At 41.0% G+C, this 21062-nt stretch overlaps 1 protein-coding gene across 5 annotated transcripts in view; it reads right to left on the reverse strand.

Annotated features, from left to right (window-relative positions):
- ryr2a (ryanodine receptor 2a (cardiac)) overlaps nt 1-21062 on the reverse strand; it is a 200443-nt gene that overhangs the window by 90385 nt on the left and 88996 nt on the right. For 3 of the 5 annotated variants that reach the window (XM_055004359.1, XM_055004360.1, XM_035945805.2), the window contains exons 1-12: nt 9310-9439; nt 8928-9169; nt 8589-8781; nt 7424-7628; nt 7081-7185; nt 6826-6929; nt 6549-6632; nt 6250-6409; nt 4648-4795; nt 4322-4425; nt 3772-3876; nt 900-1074 (exon numbers count right to left, since the gene is read on the reverse strand). In XM_055004359.1, coding sequence (XP_054860334.1) covers nt 900-1074; nt 3772-3876; nt 4322-4425; nt 4648-4795; nt 6250-6409; nt 6549-6632; nt 6826-6929; nt 7081-7185; nt 7424-7628; nt 8589-8781; nt 8928-9168 — 1624 coding nt within the window. In that variant the 5' untranslated portion in view covers nt 9169; nt 9310-9439. Of the gene's footprint in view, nt 1-899; nt 1075-3771; nt 3877-4321; nt 4426-4647; nt 4796-6249; nt 6410-6548; nt 6633-6825; nt 6930-7080; nt 7186-7423; nt 7629-8588; nt 8782-8927; nt 9170-9309; nt 9440-11487; nt 11681-11826; nt 12069-12208; nt 12343-14070; nt 14190-17187; nt 17284-17575; nt 17712-21062 lie in introns of those variants that run through there. The other 2 variants (XM_023264877.3, XM_035945815.2) reach the window with 2 other exon arrangements.

Here is a 21062-nt window from a genome sequence, read left to right on the forward strand (position 1 = left end):
ACATATTGTACACAGTTGTAGTCGGTGTTCTCTCATCTTCAAGACGCTCTGAAAAATATTCTTTTGGTAGCAGTCTACAAGGTCCAGCCAAGCTTTTGGTTGTATCTGTGACCATTCTTCTTGAGAGAATTGGTGCAGTTCAGCTAAATTTTATTTCTTTCAAACTTGTTTCTTCCACACAGTCCACATGTTCTTGATTGGATTTAAGACAGAACTGTGGGGAGACCAGTCTAAGACCTTCATTCTAGCCTGATTTAGACGATGTGTGCTTTGGGTCACTGTGTTGTTGGAACATCTAACTCCATCCAAGATCCAACCTTCTGACTGATGACTTTAGGTTGTCCTGAAGAATGTAAACTTAATATTTCTTCTTCATTATTTCAGCCCCAGAGCATAATACTACCACCACCATGCTTGAGAGTAGGTTTGGTGTTCTTGGGGTCACCTGCTCTCCTTCCAATATGTTTCTGATCATTGTAGCCAGATACCTCATTTTTTTCATCTGACAACAGAAGAAGTGTTTGTGGCTGAGTCAGGTGAGTGTATCAAATGGCCACGCTTTAAATTGGCTCAGAGAAGTTAACAGCTGTAGTCAATCGTAATCACACATGACAAGTTAAAAGGTCATGCCACTAAGAAAATGTATTAACACAACAGTCTACATCATCAAAACTAATAATTCATGTTGCTGTATGTTTATTTTTGACTCAGCAGATATATAATAATATATTGATATAACAAAACGATAAAGATGCCAATATGCATGATGGATTTTTGTGACAAAAACACGTTTAAATGATTCCATCAAAAAAATATTCAGAGTTGTAGTAGTGATTGGAAACTCAAGACTTTATACTATACATGGTCTTTACATGTCTTGTCTAAGGCACATCACTGACCTTCGCCCGTCTCAAAGTCCTTGAAGGCCAGCTCAGATCCAGAATCATCTAGCAACACTTCTCCATTAAGCGTGAACATCATGGTGTGTTCGTTCAGATCCACCATGCAGCCCACGACATCCCCCGTCTGCCAGGCACGCCCAAAGTGTTCATTGCCCTGGTGCCAGCGCTGGACCTGAAAGACACATAAGTATATGTAAAGGTTGGCTTGCAAAAACTTACGGGGGTTATCAGCCATGTAGAGAGGATTTCTTTCAAACCTGAAAGTTGGTGGTGATGATGTTTCTGCCCATTGTGAGATATTTCTACTTAAAAGGAGGACTGACTCACATGATTACTAGGGGGATGATTGTCATGGAATGGTAGGTATCAGCATGATTTGCCATAGTTGTTATCATTATATTGCTAAAGGTGTTTTTCCGTCTAAAATCTCCAAGAATTTTGATTTTACAATAACTGATGTCCACAAACTTTCCCAGGGGTAAGCATTCCTTGCATTTCCACAGCAGGGCCAAAGTGCAGGAAAGATTAAGCAGACTAGTCCACTACTTCCCTTTGAATATTGTCCTCTGCAGAAATAGATAGCAAAGCCTCAACTCTGTCATTGGTTCATCAGACATAAAATCTGATTATGGTCAGTCACAGACTACAAGCAAAACCACGCATTTGCAATTGCCATATGTCGTTGATGGCAACGCATCAGAAAACAGTGTTAGCATGGTCTTTGTTATTTTGTTTTTCTTTTTAAAATTGCTTGTCTCTGTGTGTCTCAGGATCCCTATGAGTGTTTTCCCTCCTTTTTGATTGTCCATTGATATTCTTGGTTCAGCCTTCACCGCCAACTACATATCTGGCTCAAAGGGCAGCTTTGCAAAGACGGCAAACAGCTTCTGGTCAGTAATACGTTTTAAAACTAAAATCAGTCACAACTATCTCCTTTCCTGCATCTAACACAGTCCATCTGGTCCACCAAAGGGTCATTATGCCATGTTGCTGCTTGGCCTAAACATCCACTCCTTTTTCAACACATATTTTATTGTGGCCAGGACGTCCAATTCAAACTCATGTAATTAATATCTGTCAGCCTCCTACTCTCCCATCTTGGTAGAACTTAAAAAAATCCAGGACCCATTATGGTGTGTGTGTATATAATTCAGGTCTACACTTAACTATCAGAAGTTTGCTCCAACTTAGATCCAAATTAGTTTATGTCAAACTTATTAGTATCACATGCAGCCCCAGGTGTCTTGGATCTAACTGAACTGTGGCAGATGAAGAGTGCTAAAGACTTTAATGTGGCAATAAATGATTTATTCAGAAGAAACAAAAGCGGTAGGGGAGAGAGTCTGGCTGGATACACACAGCACTCAATCTACTGTGGAAACCTTTGGGTTTCTGGGATCCACTATCTTCCAGGATCTTAAGTAGACAGTCAACATAGACACCATTAACAAAAATGCTCAGCAAAGGATGTACTTCCTGCACCAGCTCAGAAGTTCAGCCTGCCCCATGAGATACTGATCTAATTCTACACTGCAGTAATTCATCCTGTTGTCTGCTCTTCACTTAATGTCTGGTTTGGATAAGCCAGTAAAAAGGACAGAGACAGGCCACAATGGACAGTCAGGACTGCAGAAGAAAATAATTGGGGCTGACCTGCCTTCCATCTAGGACTTATACATGTCCAGAGTCAGGAAATAGGAAGGCGACATCGCTCATCAGAACCCTGGACACTCTCCCCGTCATAAGTCAGGTTAATGATTGATTTTTTGGAGAACAATTATGATCGAAATTTCATAGAGATGTAAAATTTGTGTCAACTCATGAAAAAGGACTTTCCATCAAGAATCCACACCTTTTGATGGTAAATGTGCGGAGATGTGGTTTTTTGTGAGGCACAATTCACAACAGCTGCTGCTTCATGTGAACACCAAACTCAGAATGTTTTCAATGGGATCTCTCTTGGTTAAATAAAGGTTAAATAAAATAAAAAGGTTTTTATAAGTCAAAGTAGCCCTAGTCAGTCCCTCCATGAATTCACGATGTTGTGATCGTACCAATTCACGCAAATTCAACCGATCTCCGCAAATTCTGCGCAATTTTGTCCAATCACTGCAACTTTTCCGCAATTTTGGCCAGCCTCCCATGAGTTCCACCACTCATAGCAGTCCCCAGCGCAAATGTAATGCACATATGTCACTGAATTCACTTCCTTGTTTTTGGTTTGAAAATCCAGACATGTCTGATTCTAATGTCCCTCATTTACCAACAAAATATTACTGCTGAAGACCGTGAAAAACAATTCCCTGATGTTCTTCACCAATGCAGAGGTAACTGTTTAGCACCCGCGCAATACTGCAGTGGAATACAAAACAAAAACAACATTTGTCTAAATATGATGTCATTCAATAGTAAATGATCATTTTGTGCCTTAAATCTACCAACCACTTCATGTTAAACCAATATCTGGCTGCTGCTAATTTCCCATCGTCGTGTGCCAGCATTTGTGTAAATGGGTTGGAGCGTTAAATTAATTTCAGAATAAATATTGCAAATTAAAATGCTGAAACATGTTCTAAAAGCTGAAAAAAATGCAATTTTTTTTAAGCAATTATCATTGTCTCCCGCAATTCCATCGCAAGAAATAGCTTAAAACATTGCAACCTACATCGCAATTTTTTAGAAAAGCTGCTGCGAATTCAGGCATTTTCGGTCACAACAATACGGAAAAACGCCCACGAAATCCTGGAGGGACAGTCTAGTAATCATCTCCACTTTTCAAAACATATTCTGAAGAGAAAACTCCAGCAACCCTCCCATAAACACAAACAAATTATAGTATTATAACACAAGGAGAGAAGAATCCAGCCACCTTGAAACCGTCAAAGACAAAGGCCTGGTCGTCAGATCCCAGCTCCTGGTCTGGTAGACATCCTGGCCTCGCCCATCCCACCCTCACCTCTCCAGCTGTCAACACCTGGAGGACAAGCGGAAACAGAATTACATCCACTTCAGAAACTGTTTTACAAATGTAGTACAGCTCAGTGTGATGAACTAGGTTTCGGACAAAAGGTCATATTTCAAAGTTACATTCATTTTAACAATAAACGGGAATATACTATTCATTGTCTGCAGATCATAACAGGCCAAGAAACATATGCAGAATAGTACAAACACCGCTTTTATTATTTCTTTTCACAATAAACAAAAATATCTGTGTTGGAAACAGGGTCTTAAGCTGAATGATTTGTACAAAAATGTTTACAAAAATTCAGACTGAATATGTTATTTGAAGAAGAAAAAATCACAGATGTTTACATTTGTATGCATCAGCTGCAGATATATTTCAAAGTAATTCAGCAATAATTCAAAATGAACATTTTAGTGTCTATGTTAATCAGCATTATCTCATTGCTTCTTACCTCCAGCTCAAAGTACCACTTTCCAGCATTAACACAGTAGGTTTTCTCTGCTCTAAAAATGCGGAACCTCTCAGCAGACATATTGCTGAGGTCAGATTGAGCTGCTGGATGAGATGAAGAAATAGAGGGAAAGAGACAAGAGACATGGGCATGGAAACAATCTGATGAACAATCTAATAAATCCCTTATCACTGAAAAAAAAAAAAAATCATCATTGTACTTCAGAATAATTTAAGTGATCACTGTTCCCCTAAAACTATTATGCCAAGTATAAGAAAAAATGACACTGAAGGAAGTTTTCTACTCCAGTGTAGACAGTGTTGTACCATGGTCTTGGTCAGGAGCTTCCAGGTTGTATCCATATCCTAGCAGGGTTCTGACGGCCTCTCTCAGACTGTCTTTGTTGGACTTCTTGGTTCTCTCATCCAGCAGAGCGTAGGGCACCAAACGAGGGTTTCTACGATTCTTCACATCCTGACACAAGGAGGGTAGAAGGGAGATATCTAAATACTCTGCAAGAACCTATGGGATGATTGGTGAAAGTGAAACACAAGGTGTCCCTGCGGTATGTTGATCCTTAGTTTGCTCAGGGAAGCAGCAAATATACAGTTACATTTCTTTTTCCTGTGAATGCTTAATGAGTGAGTTAACCGGTGGTTCTAGACAGTCAGTTGTGTGATCTGAAGAAAGCTGTCTTGTATTTAGAGATATCTCCCAAAGTGGTGTTCATGCAGTGAAATGAAGAAGAATTATACAATGGATTGACATACTGTTGTGAACAGAAGTTAACATACATGTGTGAAGATCATGCATAACTCTGCAGTCCTGAGTTTTCAATGACTCCTATTATTATTAGACTGCCAAGGAATGCGGCAGAGTTGTGCGACGATCGACATGCATTTGTCTGTCTGTCCGTCTGTTAGCAACATTACTCAGAAACAGACTAACGGATTTGGATGAAATTTTCAGGGAAGGTCAGAAATGACACAAGGACCAAGTGATTAGATTTTGGCAGTGATGCAGCTCATAGTCTGGATCCACAGATTTGATAAAGATTTCTGTATCATTACAAGATAACGGCACGGCATCGCTGTAACTATGACAACAAGTGAACACTACGTCAGCTGACTGCTGATATTCACATGATTGTGATCCTATTACAAATCCACCACTGCGGACTTACTGGGACTTATCCGTCAGAAATGATACAAGGAACAATTGATTAAATTGTGGGGGTGTTTCTGAGTCCCATTAATTTCCACCGCCCACTACATATTTAGGTCATGTGATTCGTTATTCGTACATAACGTACACATGCATAAAACACGCCTGTGCTCAGTGCAAGGACATCTTTTATTTTATCCATTTTACCGCGCTCTCTGAGTGCTTTCTTCTTCCAGTGATGGAATCATTGAAAAACCTTCATCTTCATAACAAAAACAACCATGCATTTTGGTTCTTCCATAAAATTCACTACAGGTCTTCTGGAAATATGATAAAATCTGTCAAAAATATAAATACAGTAGTGTCAATATTTCGTTAAATTTGTAACTAGCTATTCAGCATGACACATCCATTTACTCAAAAGGACATATAAATGGTCGGTGAAGTTGAGGGAATCATGAAGAGGATCTAGCGACTCCTCGAAGTGACACAGCAAAAGTAATAAACGGAGCAATGAATGGCGATGAACCAGGAACAATTTAAGAAGTGGGAGTATTATGAATTCACAGATTATCATTAACTAATCAGTACTAATTATTCACTAATGTAATATTTCCCCTTCAGTCTTGTACTAACTAATCCTGGATTAAGCATTTACAAACAGCTAAGACATCAGTCCCGATTCGTTCCCCACTCATTCTTTATGTACTTTTCCTAGCATCACATTGCAAAATGTTACTTTTAGGTATAATATAAACTCAGACCTGTTGGATGCCATAGGTCCAGCCCTGGCGGATGCGGTCTCTTGCCCAGACATTGTGTGCATTCTCAGCCAGTTTGTCCACCATAGCTTCCTGGGTGGAGGTCAGTTTGATGTGACTCAGGTCCAGAGGAGCAGGTTTATAACCACTGGACAACTCATAGCTGCACAGAGAGAGTTGAAGCACTGTAGTGTTAGCTAAAACTGTTGTAACTTGGATTTGACAATTAGTTTTTTAGTGATTTGTGTTATCATGTATTTTTTTCCTTTTCTCTGCTTGTATTAAAGGTTGAGGTGACTTACGTTGGTGACAGGTTCATGCTCTTTACTTTCTCTACAGCATGTTCATCTGCTAGGCCAACATGGCACCCCAGAGCCAGGAGTGTTCTGTAACACACATAAACCCAAATACATCAAATTAACTTAATACAATGGCAGATATTTGATATTGGTATCCTCACTGATACTCCTGCAAAGTCAGGAGGAAATAACCGAGTTTGATATAGTAGCGAAACACTTTATTTTTCACCAGGGCTAAAGGTATTCGATCTAATGTCACATCTTATGCTGCTCAACACACTTGAGAGTCTCCAGAGACATCTGTAGGTTGTAGCTCCGTTCCTGCTCAGGAAGCTTCGAGAACTCCACCAGACAGGGGTGCTGTCGCTTGTTGTCATCTCGCACCTGAAACACACAAACATATATAAAAGCAAAGGTTAGGTCAGTGCAATATTTCTGATCTATAGCCCTTTCTGCAACACCTTTGTAAAGTGGGTATGTAAATCTGCTCTGAAAATCAACAGAGAACTTTATTATCTACTTGACTAATACTCACTGCGCCATAGGTCCAGCCCAGTTCTATTTTGTTCATCACCCACAGTTCATGGATGTTCTCTGCAAGTTTCTCCCTGATCCTTTCCAAGTGTGGTGGAAGAACAATCTAAACACACACACACAGAAAAACTATTAATATAAGTCACTTTGGGCATGACTTTTTAGTTGCTTCAGTGTAGCTCTGCCTTGCTGGTTTTGATTGAAAAAAACATACATTTAAGGACATGTAACTGAATGAAAACCTGCAATAAAGTCTGTCATTGTAAAAAAAAAAAAAGATTCAAAAATACAGAAGAAAAGTTGTGTACGCTGATTAATAAAAACAAGCCTGACAGTGCCTGTACCTGGCTGGTGTCCACGGGTGTAGGGGTAAATGCTGCCTGGCTCATTGTGACAGTGGGCCCCAGTAAGTCTCTGTTTGCAGTTTGGTCCTGACCGCCCTCAAGCTTCAGCTTCTCTCTGGGCAACACCGCCTCACAGCAAGGAGCGTAGCCTGGAGGAGGGAGGAATTTGAACTCCCCATGACGGCCCCCAAGTAGGAAACGCACCCTGCCGTGTGACACAAGACAGGAGGGGCAATCAGTGAGGAGAGATATAATGGGCAACATTTCAGCATGGGAGAAATTTACTAATGCATTCATAAATATGAAAGGAAACTGTATGTACAATGGTTATATAAGGGGGAAAATCTATTTATTTAGATATCACAAATTAAATAAACCAAACTGTTTTTGAAGACCAAAAAGTAATATAAAAAAAAAGTGACATAACTATTTAATTATTTCTTTAACCATGTTTAACCCCGTAAAATCCACTGTTGCAACATCAGTTTTATTTCTTTTTATTATTTGTTCATCTTTCAGCACTTCTGGGCCTGAAATGTGTCAGATTTGCACATTTCTTTTGAAATTACGTAGAAATATTAGTAGAACAATCAGTCTTTTATGTATAATCAACTTAAAACTTTTTTTAGTTTTTAACAACCTATTTTTTAATGTATATTCAGCTTAAAATGTTGTTTTTATTTTTATTTTTCAGTGTTCTTTGTCTCAAATCATTCAGATCCAGTGTCCAGGCATGAGATATGTCACAATTGCACATTTCTTGTTAAATTATGTAGAAATATTAGTAGAAACAACCTACTTATTTATGTATAATCGACGTAACCCTGTAAAACCCAAATATAGAAAAAAATTAGCAAATATATGTATATAATAAAGAATGATAATTAAAAAAAATAAAACTAACGTATTCTTTGCAACAGTGGGTTTTACAGGGTTAAAGGAAGGATAGTGTCATTCTCCTCTACAGGGAAATATTCAATAAATATGCTAATTCATTTTACATCCGGTCAGTCACTCAGAGAAGTAGAGACAGACTGACTTTTCAAACTTTCATGGATTTGATAATCACTCAAAATATAGTTTTGGGGGAACAGACAGTAACTCAAGGGGAACAGACAATAACTCAACAGTCATGTTCTATGAAAATTTTCAGCAAAGCACTGACTTGACTCCGGCAGAGAAACTGGCCACAGGAAAGAAGAGGCCATCGGAGTTGAAGTTCTCAAACATGCCCTGAACTGGCTGGCCGTTGATCCTGAAGGAGATACTGGGTACACTGAGGTCCAGGCAGCAGCTCACCACATCCTCTGATCGCAGAAGATGCTGATTGGGTGAGCTAACAGTCCGTGCAATGCAACCTATACAGGATTGGTGCAGGGACAGTGAGGACAGAGTTCATTTTAGTTTGGGTTGAACATCTGCAACATGTAAACATCGGAATTCTGGAACAATATGACGTAATGTCTAAATACACACCGTACATACAGGATACGCATCATCTCACCTGACCAAAGATGGAGTCCATCAAAGCCGTAGGAGTATAGGTCATCACCGACCCCATTGCCTCCCCAACCCTCCCCTCCGCTGGGGTAGGGTGCGTAGCCACTGGTGTTGGCCCAGCCCACCCTAAGGTGAGTGGCCTCTGCTGTGACAAATGGTATTGCCTGATCCACGATCAACTCGTAGTACCACTTCCTGTACTGAGCAGAACCATCACTGACACCCAGGAAGATGTTGGGACGCATGCTGTTGGGAGAAGTGAAGCAGACTGGATTACGTAAACATAGCAACATTATTACTCTGGCAGCCACATGAAGGGAGGACTGGATCCAACACTTTAACCATCACAAGAGGTATTCTATTATTGTGTATTTGTGTGTGTATACCTGCTTACGTGGTTGATCAGGCGGGTCTGCAGTAAAAGATCTCTTCCTGGCAGCAGGTTGTCACAGATAAGGTGCTGGTTAGAGCGCACTGCCACGCCGTGACACACACACAGTGAACACAACACGTCTAGAACCTAGACAGCATGCACAAACCAGAGAGGATGTCATAGTTATAGTATAAACACACACATGCAAACAGAGTGACATATACACTTAACTGCAGGCTTCCTGACAAATTGCTTTAATAGGGCAGACTACAGCTTTGTGTCACAAGAGGTTTACTTTGCCTTGAGAAATAATTCTTGATTATCACACCGTGCTTAGTGAGTGCCCTCCAGGAACTGAGAACAATGTACTCTACCAAAGGGATTTAAAACAAAGACAGACTGAGATGTGTGCTTGTTCAACCTGCAACACAGCCTTAGCTGCCTCAAGAGCTGCCTGCAGATTCCTGTAGGCCTTGTCACACACAAACACACAAACATCCATGTGGACCGTTAGCACAGGATTTTGAAACTGATTCCAAGGCTTATAATGGAAGCTTGTAAGTGTGGGAGCAACTTGTTATATACACAATCAGCCACAACAATAAAACCACCGACAGGTTGACGTGAAAAGCACCAATTATCTCATTACGATTGCACCTGTAAAAAGGCAGGATACATTAGGCAGCTATGCAGTGGTTAGTATCGACCAAAAGTCCAAGAAAGGACAACCTGTGAAGTAGCTACAGGATCATAGGTGCCCCAGGCTTGCTAATGCTTGTGTGGAGCAAAAGCTGGCCTGGGTGGTCTGATCACACAAAATATCCAAATTACTGAGAACCTAATGCTGTGTATGAGGGGTGTCAGAACAGTGCATTGCAGCTTGCTACCTATGAGGCTGCACAGCTGAGGAACAGACAGCCCATGCTTCTATAAGTACCTACAATGGGCATATGAAGTCAGAGCTGTCAGTGCATCATATGGACAGCTGGGTGTATCAATCAATTACCAGTAGAAGATATGGTAGTAGGATGCACCATGAGAAGCAGGCAAGCTAGCGGAGGCAGCATGATTCTCTGGACAATATTCTTGTGGAACACTTTAGGTCCTGCATTCATGTGTATGGAAACCGAGCATCGCTGTCAACCACATACATCCCTTCATGGCAGAGGTATTCCCTGATGGCTGTGGCCTCTTTCAGTAGAAAAATGCTTCCTGTCACATTGTAAAAATTGTTCAGGAATTGTTTGAGGAACAAAACAAAGGGGTCTAGGTGAAGATTTGGAAACCAATTTCCCAGATTTCAATCCAATTGAGTATCTGTAAGCTATGCAGGAGAAACAATCAGATCAAAGGAGGCCCCACCTCACAACATTCAGGATTTAAAGGATCTACAGCTAGCATCTTGGTGTCTGAAACCACAGGATACGGCTAGTGGTCCTGTGTCCATGGCCTGACAGATCAAAGCTGTTTTGAAAGCACGAAGAGGAACTGCACAATATTAGGCAAATGGTTTCAATGTTGTGGTTGATCAGTGTGTATAAGGACCGACTCCCCATAAACTCCTTATCTCATTTTCCTTTAAGAAGTTAATTTTTAAATGTTTTCGGGCCTGAGTTACATCTCATTTGCCCTTTTTTTTTAAACTACAGAGTAATATTAGTAGAAACAACCTATTTTTTAATGTATATTCAGCTTAAAAAAATTTTTTTATCTTTATTTTTCAGTGTTCTTTGTCTCAAATCATTCAGATCCAGTGTCCAGGCATGAGATATGTCACAATTGCACATTTCCTGTTAAATTATGTAGAAATATTAGTAGAAACAACCTACTTATTTATGTATAAATCGACTTAACCCTGTAAAACCCAAATATAGAAAAAAATTAGCAAATATATATGTATATAATAAAAATAATAAAAAAAAAAACTGACGTATTCTTTGCAACAGTGGGTTTTACATGGTTAAAGGAAGGATAGTGTCATTCTCCTCTACAGGGAAATATTCAATAAATATGCTAATTCATTTTACATCTGCTCAGTCACTCAGAGAAGTAGAGACAGACTGACTTTTCAAACTTTTATGGATTTGATAATCACTCAAAATATAGTTTTGGGGGAACAGACAGTAACTCAAGGGGAACAGACCATAACTCAACAGTCATGTTCTATGACAATTTTCAGCAAAGCACTGACTTGACTCCGGCAGAGAAACTGGCCACAGGAAAGAAGAGGCCATCGGAGTTGAAGTTCTCAAACATGCCCTGAACTGGCTGGCCGTTGATCCTGAAGGAGATACTGGGTACACTGAGGTCCAGGCAGCAGCTCACCACATCCTCTGATCGCAGAAGATGCTGATTGGGTGAGCTAACAGTCCGTGCAATGCAACCTATACAGGATTGGTGCAGGGACAGTGAGGACAGAGTTCATTTTAGTTTGGGTTGAACATCTGCAACATGTAAACATCGGAATTCTGGAACAATATGATGTAATGTCTAAATACATACCGTACATACAGGATACGCATCATCTCACCTGACCAAAGATGGAGTCCATCAAAGCCGTAGGAGTATAGGTCATCACCGACCCCATTGCCTCCCCAACCCTCCCCTCCGCTGGGGTAGGGTGCGTAGCCACTGGTGTTGGCCCAGCCCACCCTAAGGTGAGTGGCCTCTGCTGTGACAAATGGTATTGCCTGATCCACGATCAGCTCGTAGTACCACTTCCTGTACTGAGCAGAACCATCACTGACACCCAGGAAGATGTTGGGACGCATGCTGTTGGGAGAAGTGAAGCAGACTGGATTACGTAAACATAGCAACATTATTACTCTGGCAGCCACATGAAGGGAGGACTGGATCCAACACTTTAACCATCACAAGAGGTATTCTATTATTGTGTATTTGTGTGTGTATACCTGCTTACGTGGTTGATCAGGCGGGTCTGCAGTAAAAGATCTCTTCCTGGCAGCAGGTTGTCACAGATAAGGTGCTGGTTAGAGCGCACTGCCACGCCGTGACACACACACAGTGAACACAACACGTCTAGAACCTAGACAGCATGCACAAACCAGAGAGGATGTCATAGTTATAGTATAAACACACACATGCAAACAGAGTGACATATACACTTAACTGCAGGCTTCCTGACAAATTGCTTTAATAGGGCAGACTACAGCTTTGTGTCACAAGAGGTTTACTTTGCCTTGAGAAATATTTCTTGGTTATCACACTGTGATTAGTGAGTGCCCTCCAGGAACTGAGAACAATGTACTCTACCAAAGGGATTTAAAACAAAGACAGATTGAGATGTGTGCTTGTTCAACCTGCAACACAGCCTTAGCTGCCTCAAGAGCTGCCTGCAGATTCCTGTAGGCCTTGTCACACACAAACACACAAACATCCATGTGGACCGTTTGCACAGGATTTTGAAACTGATTCCAAGGCTTATAATGGAAGCTTGTATGTGTGGGAGCAACTTGTTATATACACAATCAGCCACAACAATAAAACCACCGACAGGTTGACGTGAAAAGCACCAATTATCTCATTACGATTGCACCTGTAAAAAGGCAGGATACATTAGGCAGCTATGCAGTGGTTAGTATCGACCAAAAGTCCAAGAAAGGACAACCTGTGAAGTAGCTACAGGATCATAGGTGCCCCAGGCTTGCTAATGCTTGTGTGGAGCAAAAGCTGGCCTGGGTGGTCTGATCACATAAAATATCCAAATTACTGAGAACCTAATGCTGTGTATGAGGGGTGTCAGAACAGTGCATTGCAGCTTGCTACCTATGAGGCTGCACAGCTGAGGAACAGACAGCCCATGCTTCTATAAGTACCTACAATGGGCATATGAAGTCAGAGCTGTCAGTGCATCATATGGACAGCTGGGTGTATCAATCAATTACCAGTAGAAGATATGGTAGTAGGATGCACCATGAGAAGCAGGCAAGCTAGCGGAGGCAGCATGATTCTCTGGACAATATTCTTGTGGAACACTTTAGGTCCTGCATTCATGTGTATGGAAACCGAGCATCGCTGTCAACCACATACATCCCTTCATGGCAGAGGTATTCCCTGATGGCTGTGGCCTCTTTCAGTAGAAAAATGCTTCCTGTCACATTGTAAAAATTGTTCAGGAATTGTTTGAGGAACAAAACAAAGGGGTCTAGGTGAAGATTTGGAAACCAGATTTCCCAGATTTCAATCCAATTGAGTATCTGTAAGCTATGCAGGAGAAACAATCAGATCAAAGGAGGCCCCACCTCACAACATTCAGGACTTAAAGGATCTACAGCTAGCATCTTGGTGTCTGAAAACACAGGATACGGCTAGTGGTCCTGTGTCCATGGCCTGACAGATCAAAGCTGTTTTGAAAGCACGAAGAGGAACTGCACAATATTAGGCAAATGGTTTCAATGTTGTGGTTGATCAGTGTGTATAAGGACCGACTCCCCATAAACTCCTTATCTCAATATTTTTACCTGGAGAAACAGTAGATACTGATGAAACCTAAATCCACAGGAGGACTGTGCACAAGTTATCCAAAGTGCTTGGAATAACTTTGTTCCCAAGCAGGTTGAAAAACTGCAGGTGTACTGAACAGAACTGCTACTTTTTTAAAGGTAAATGTTGACTTGATTTAGCCTTTTCTCTTTACTGCGCTTCTATTTTTGACATCTTCACATTAGTTTTGAGTCCTAAATCATTTGCACAGTACTGTATGTTTGTGTGACCTCACTTGTTTGTGTAGAAGATTAAAGTAAGTTGCCTCTACCTTGTGATTGCGACCATGCTTGTCCAGCAGAGATATTATAGATCTGATATGCCCCTCTTTGATTATGTTAAGTGCCTCAGGACTCTCCACCAGTACACAGTGAAGCACCTCCAATATACCTGGAACATAAAAGAAGCACGTGTACAAAGGACATACTGTTAATGCAGTTGGCACACAACTAGGACATATCATTTGACCATAATATTGTTCCATAAACTCTGACCATCACAGTCTGTAGTGCCAAATTACTCGTCATCCGTTTGTGCACTCTTGGCGGAAAAAAAGCGCTCCTTTGCAAAGTGCAAATCCTAACTTGATGTGGGAGGATATCCTTGTATATTTTGTGTACACTGCATATGACATACCGTGTTTTGGGGCACAAAATCTTTTTCTAGTATACTATATGATATGGCATTATGGTTACCAGAATATACTCTTAGTGTTGCTGTAGCCTCACCACTTCAAATGAAGAGTAGCTTGTAGCTTCACTAACTACAGTTTCAAAGTAGCTTCGTGTTTAGGGGAAAGATCAGATAGTAGGGCCCAGCCCATTTATTGGCCGGACGATTGATTAAATTGGTCGATTATAGCCCTTTTCAAAACAATCGTCATCGGCCGGAATTTTGCCGATTAAACGCCGATGTATTCTTAATTTCTCATAAAACAGTAAACGCTGTTGAGTGTCGGAGTCGCGCAGAATGACATCCTTGCGCCGTTTGTCCAATACATGGAGCTCTGACTCCATGCGGTCCTCGCCGCTGTTTTCTCAGGAACATACAGGAGTAAGCTACAGCCAGGCAACATTACAGGAGTGGGCGGAGCCAACAGGTAAGTTTATAACCACGTTGTGAAATTTACAATGATTCAACGTCTCTCACTTCTGTTTAATTCTCTTTGCCATGTGTCATGACGAGTGACACGTTAAAGTTGTGCTAACCTAGCATAAGTTACTCCCTGTCTGTTCATGTTAGTAATAACATCGCTATAGTTATGCCAACGTAGCATAGCGTTAGCTAACAGCTTAAAGCCAGTGACTGTAAAAATAATGTAAGTGTACAAAATATTTGAGAGCACAGAACGAGCGTTCATCACTCCGTCAGCTCCGTGTTGAGGAGCATTTAAGGAGGAACGATGTGAAGGCAGAGGGGAGGAAGTTTATTCAGTTTAAATGATGAACATTACTGTCTGTCTTCAGCTACCGTCATGATGTTACTCTTAGTTTTACTTTGTCAGAAAATACTATAACGTGACACAGGCTGTACCAGCAACTCACTGTGTGTTATGGAGGAACATTAGTGAGGGACTATTTGTGACCATTATTGTTAGAAGGTTTTTTATATTTTTATATTATCAGTAATAGTTGTACTGTGAACTGTGTTAACCCTGATTGTGATATATGATGTTTTCCTATATAAGCTATGCATTTACCACACACATTATATTTTTCTACTCTTTCTACTTTTCTCCACACCCACATTCATTTTACTCACTCCCATTTTTGGTCTATTTGCATATCATTATCCTGTAACCCACCTGTATAAATAAAGAATGACAGGGACCACCTCTTTGTAACTTACACGAGAAGTGTCTCGTTGCACTGAGTGGGTTACCCTTGCTGCAAGTACAGAGAAGCCTCCGTGTCGTTCATCACAGCGAGCGGTTCCTGGTTGGAGAGTGAGCCGCCTAAGAGCGCTCCTCTCTGACAATTATATATTTAAAATGCAACTCTGTCAAAGATGACATGTTTTACATCTGAGAAATGCATCTCTGGTTTATATTTTGGTTCATATGAGTCCTGACTTCATGGCAAAGAAAATAATGGAGTTGAGAAAATGTGATTTAATGTTAAAGGGTATCAGAGGGCTGCATTTTATGAAAGTTAGCAGGTTTTACTTACAAGTAAAATTAAGCTTTTGCAACGGAAAATTCTGAAGGACTCTTTCACCTGCTGTTGTTTCTTGAGGAAACAAAAACGTCAGATTTCAGCATTATCATTTCATGATGATCCAGAGATTCCACAGTGGGGTTGAAATCTTCTATTTTGCATTTGTTTTGACTCATGTTATCTAAGAATTATGTCACAACGTCTGAGCACTACCCAGCTGCTACTGTTGGATTCTGAAACAAGGCCCTTAATCCTTTCTGTTCCAGGTTATTTAGTGTGACTAACAAACTATGATATGCAAAAAGAGAATTTCCCCTTGTGGGATCAATAGAGTAGTAGTATATAAAGATAAGACAGGTTCCATATTTTCAACTACCACAAAGCTACTTAAGGAGCAACAGTCATAATAGGCAAACAAACGTTACAAGCTGGATTAGCAGAACAAGTCTCTGATTAATCAATCAAATCTAGCTAATGAATGTAATTTGAACACTGTGACAAAGGAAGAATACAACTGAAGGAACTCTGATCTTCACACTGATGTGTCATGGTTTATTTCCTCCCTCTCCTGTCTCTCGTTGGTCCTGGTCTGCCTCTCTCACTCTCTCTGAGGAAGACCCTTGGTATATCAGTCCCCAACTCTTCATTTTACTCTCAACCAGATCTTTCAGTTGCTGATGTGGCACTAATACCAGGCCAGCTGTCTCAGCTTCAGTTTGTCTGCAAGAATTGTGTATGCTTTCTAGTTGAGTAAATCCGGTGTCTCTTTGGTTCATACTCACTCTGACAAAACCCAGCTTTGATCCACACTGCCTGAGTCTTAGTGCCACGCCACCAGCACAAATTCCACATTAGCCTTCTCAACTCACTCTGCAGAAATCAACCCACATCTCTGTAGCACTGCCCGCTTCCTCAAACCCTCCCAGCATGTCTGCTCACCATCAAGTCCAAGCAACTCCAAGCTCACTCCTCTGGATATTCTCAACATTATTGTTCTAATGAGCTTGTTAAATTGTTCTCTCTTCTCTGGTATGGTCTCTGGGTTCAACTTCCTTGTTCCTAACAAAAGCAGTTAACATGGACATTGAAACTAATCTGCTTGTCCTCAAACGTTAATGTATTTTCAAGTCTACATTATAATATGATAGCATTTTGATATGGTCTCAGATTTCTGGGGCCCACTGTATGCAGTTGACCATTATGAGTATCTTGTCCGAGATGAGCTGACCTACCAGAAGAAGCCTCTAGTCGCTCCAGTCTGCTTATCAGCCAGTCCAACGAGCCAGAAAACTGTGCACAGTTCTTCCTGTTTCCTCTGATGAGTGCAGCTGGGAGGAAGACAGAGGAAAGGGGTGGACAGAAGAGAAGAGACAAAATCAAGCTCTTGCTGTATCATAATGGCAACCCAAAAAAATGTAAAAAGCATCCATTTTAACTATTGCCACACATTTTTGGAGAGCTCTGTGAGCAGACCGCACAACTTTTTGTATTAATCTCATCATTCCGTTGAGGGATTTATCATTTCTTTAAAAGTGTGAATATGAAAATATTAGGCCCTAATATGTTGTTTTAGCTTGGATTATTCAAATTTTCTGTGCATGCTTGCATGTATGTGTTTACCCAGTAGTTGGTAGAGGGAGTTTAGGATGGAGCTCCAGGCCTCTCCAGCATCCCTTCCAACTGCCTCAGCAAAATGAGCTGCACTGCTATAGACGTGAAGACGATCAATACATTCCAGTACCAGGCTGATCATCCCCTACAGACACAAAAGTTGTTGGTTTAACTGCTGTAATCAGCCGGATTCCAATAATGCTTGTGTTTGTACTGCTCTGCAAAGACAGACTAGTCCCTGCAGGAAACATAAGAAAAAAGGGAGTTCAGAATCTCCAGGATGACTAGGCAAACTCCTGCAGATAGATTAGACAGAATTTCTTCACTCTATGTTTGTTGGACTTCTATGAGTCATTCAGCCACTACAGTTTTTGTTTGATGACAAACTAGAATTCAAAAACGTAAGTTCATCAAAATTGATACAATTTAATTTCAGGAAAAAGTTGGTGAGGGAAAAAAAGGACTTGCCTCTAGCTAGCGTTAACTGGTTTTGTTGCTAGCTGTGTATATATTTTCATCACTGTGTTTTACTGTATTTGCACAGTTCAATGTGTTGTCTTGTCATTATTACATTAATTGCAAAACAAATGTCAACTAGCAGACTCTGGTCTTAATTAGATATTAACAATATATGCAAAGGCTGGGCATTGTCGTCAACTGAGGTGAATAATAGTGAGATGGTTTACAGCAGCAGGTTTTAGGTCCAGCTGCAGATGTTCAGAACTGCAAACAGTGACTGCAGTCACTCAGAGACATGCTATGGACTGGGTTCCAACTTTATAAACTTCTTGTCTTACTTTGTCTGCACCATAGCTTTTTTTTCTTTATATTATTGCATTTGGGTCTTCTCGTAACACTCCTCGTCACATAAAGTCACACTGTAACCTTGGTTCTCTTTACTCAGGAGCAAGCAGGATTATAGAGGATTTGTCACATGTAGAAAACTACATGTGACAAATTGGCATTTTCCCATGACTTGTGTGGTACTTTTGAACTTGAAAACATTCAATCAACGCATTTTTTATTATATATAAAACAAGATGCTAAACACATTCAGCCACCTAAAGTCATTCACTATTTCAAGTTAAAGGACAAAATATGATACAAGTTTAGGAATATTCTCCTTCAAAAACATTAATTTCAACAAAGGAGTTTTCTTTTTATAATCTTGTGTTAACAAATGTGTCGGGCAGAAAACATCTGCAATCCAGTGGGCCTGAGGTGGGTATCACTTTAACATTTGCTCAAAGCATCTTCACATTCTTTAGTGGGGAAAAAGTAAGCTATAAATGTTTCGTTTTTTTTTTTTTTGTTTTTTTTTTTAAAAAGGTAAACTTATCAGGACAATTCATCTAGCAACTGTTTGAGTGGCTACGCTGTAGTTGGCGCCTGTAACACATTCAGGCAAACACAGAAAGATTCAGAAACAGCTTCTTTCCTCATGCTGTCAGGACTGTGAACGCTGACCTCAGATCAAAGTCTAAATCATAGCACCTCATCTGTTAGCTACAGCACACTGGATCATGTCAATATGTAAATAACATAGGTGTATGCACACACACACACACACGCGTCCAGGCGCGTGCACATGCAGACCCACACAAATGAAAACTCTTGAATCTCCGATACATAATCCATATGTGAGAGGTGATGCTTTAAGACACCCTGTGAAGAGACAGTGCCGCCAACAACCCCAATACACCAATATGTGACCAAGTATTGACAAATTTACATTTTAACCAGGACAAGATGATGCAAGACACAAAGGGTGAGCCTGAGAGGCAGAAGGGCTGCACAGGTCAGCCTAAAAGATGCAAGGCTGCCAAAAGAAACACAGATTAAGGCATTACATAAAGCAAAACCCAAACCTGTGAACAGACTGAGCACTCAGATTGACTTACAGGTCACTAAACTGACTAAAGGAAACACTGAAGGTGGACAGAGGAATGCTTTTGTCCTGTCATCTACTGAGTCATCCCAGCACTAAGTCTGCAAAAGAGGGACTGGCTGCTACATTCAGACCATAGAATTTTGAAAACGTGGACTCAGATAACCACATGGATGCTGCACATATAGCAGTAAGGGAGCTCCCTACCACAAGGCCCATGAGTGTACCCGAGAGTGCCCGAGTCCTGGATGGGACAGGAAAGGCAGAGAGCATATAGATCTGTTGAATCATGTCCAGAACTCAGTGGGACAGTCCAGATTTTGACAACGGCTTGTCTTAGTTCTCACTACAGACTCCAGAAACACTTTGCGATTTTCGGCCGTCCCAGACGAAAGATAGTAATCATGAGAGAATTGTGGCAATAACCTTTGTCTTGGCTCTAAATCGGTGGTCCTACAACGCACAGTGAGACAGGTTCATGACGGCTGTTGTCATGGTCTTGTGACCAAAGTCAGATCAAATTCTGACAGTGTCATAAATTTGGGGTGATCGTCTCACAGTGTGACTGCTGCTGTTACCTACATCGACTAAGAGCCAATAGAAATGCAGTATGAAATGACGTACTGATCAGTGCGACACTGGAGCTAAACCCAAATAGATGATTTGCGGCGACAATGGCAAAACACATCAACACAGCCCAGTAGAGTTGTGGCAGTAGAAGCTCTGCCTTTCTGACATGTCGTCCAGTTCGTACCACGACTGGACAAAAAAGGAAGAAGCATGGAACCCTGAATTGCAGCCCCCAGGTTAGTAACCTAACATTAGCGGCTAGCCAACACACACCGCTGTAAATAGTGGCCACAGCATTTAGTTTATATTATTAAATAAACTCAGTTAAAATAAAATTAAAAATAAGCTAAAATATTATATTTACTATATTAAAATAAGCTCTGTTTATATGCTTAGGTTGTTCATTTTTCATGGATGGACAGCGCACGCTTCTGAGTTTTATTCTTGCACATTCATGCCGACCCACGTGCATCATAGGCTGCAATTCAGCTACGTGTTCATCATGCAATCTGCACACAGCAAACTTCAGGTCGTGCCCAATGATTATTAGATTCATGTCGTACAGTGTAGCAAGCCGTGGACTTATAAGACTGTTAAAATCGCACAGCGTGTAGAGGCCTTAAGACAAAGAGACTGTCTCTCTTAGGGGTCAGAACACCAGGCTGAGTGCCACGAGGAAAGGGAGGAACAGGGTACCGTCCGCCTGAGACAGCAAGTCCCTCTGAAGTGGGAGCTCCATAGTGTTTCAACAAAGAAAGGCATGAACGCTGAGAACTATGGCACGTGGGGCCAAAAAGAAGCCTCAGAAAGCAGCTTCACTCTTTCCTACACATTTTGGAGAAGATGCTGGAGGAGAGTTGAAAGAGGAAAGGGGTAGAGCAGACTCTGAGGCCAAGCAGGTACACCAGAGCATCCCATCCTAAAGGTGAACTGCCCTTCCTGAGGGCTTCCACAGAATCAACAATGTGACTGTTGCATTTAAATCATGGGACATGACTGGGCAAGCTGGTGTGTCTTAAAGAAATATCCACATTCTCA

The sequence above is a fragment of the Amphiprion ocellaris genome, chromosome 18 (assembly GCF_022539595.1).
Source record: "Amphiprion ocellaris isolate individual 3 ecotype Okinawa chromosome 18, ASM2253959v1, whole genome shotgun sequence".
In the NCBI taxonomy this organism is placed as follows: Eukaryota; Metazoa; Chordata; class Actinopteri; family Pomacentridae; genus Amphiprion; species Amphiprion ocellaris.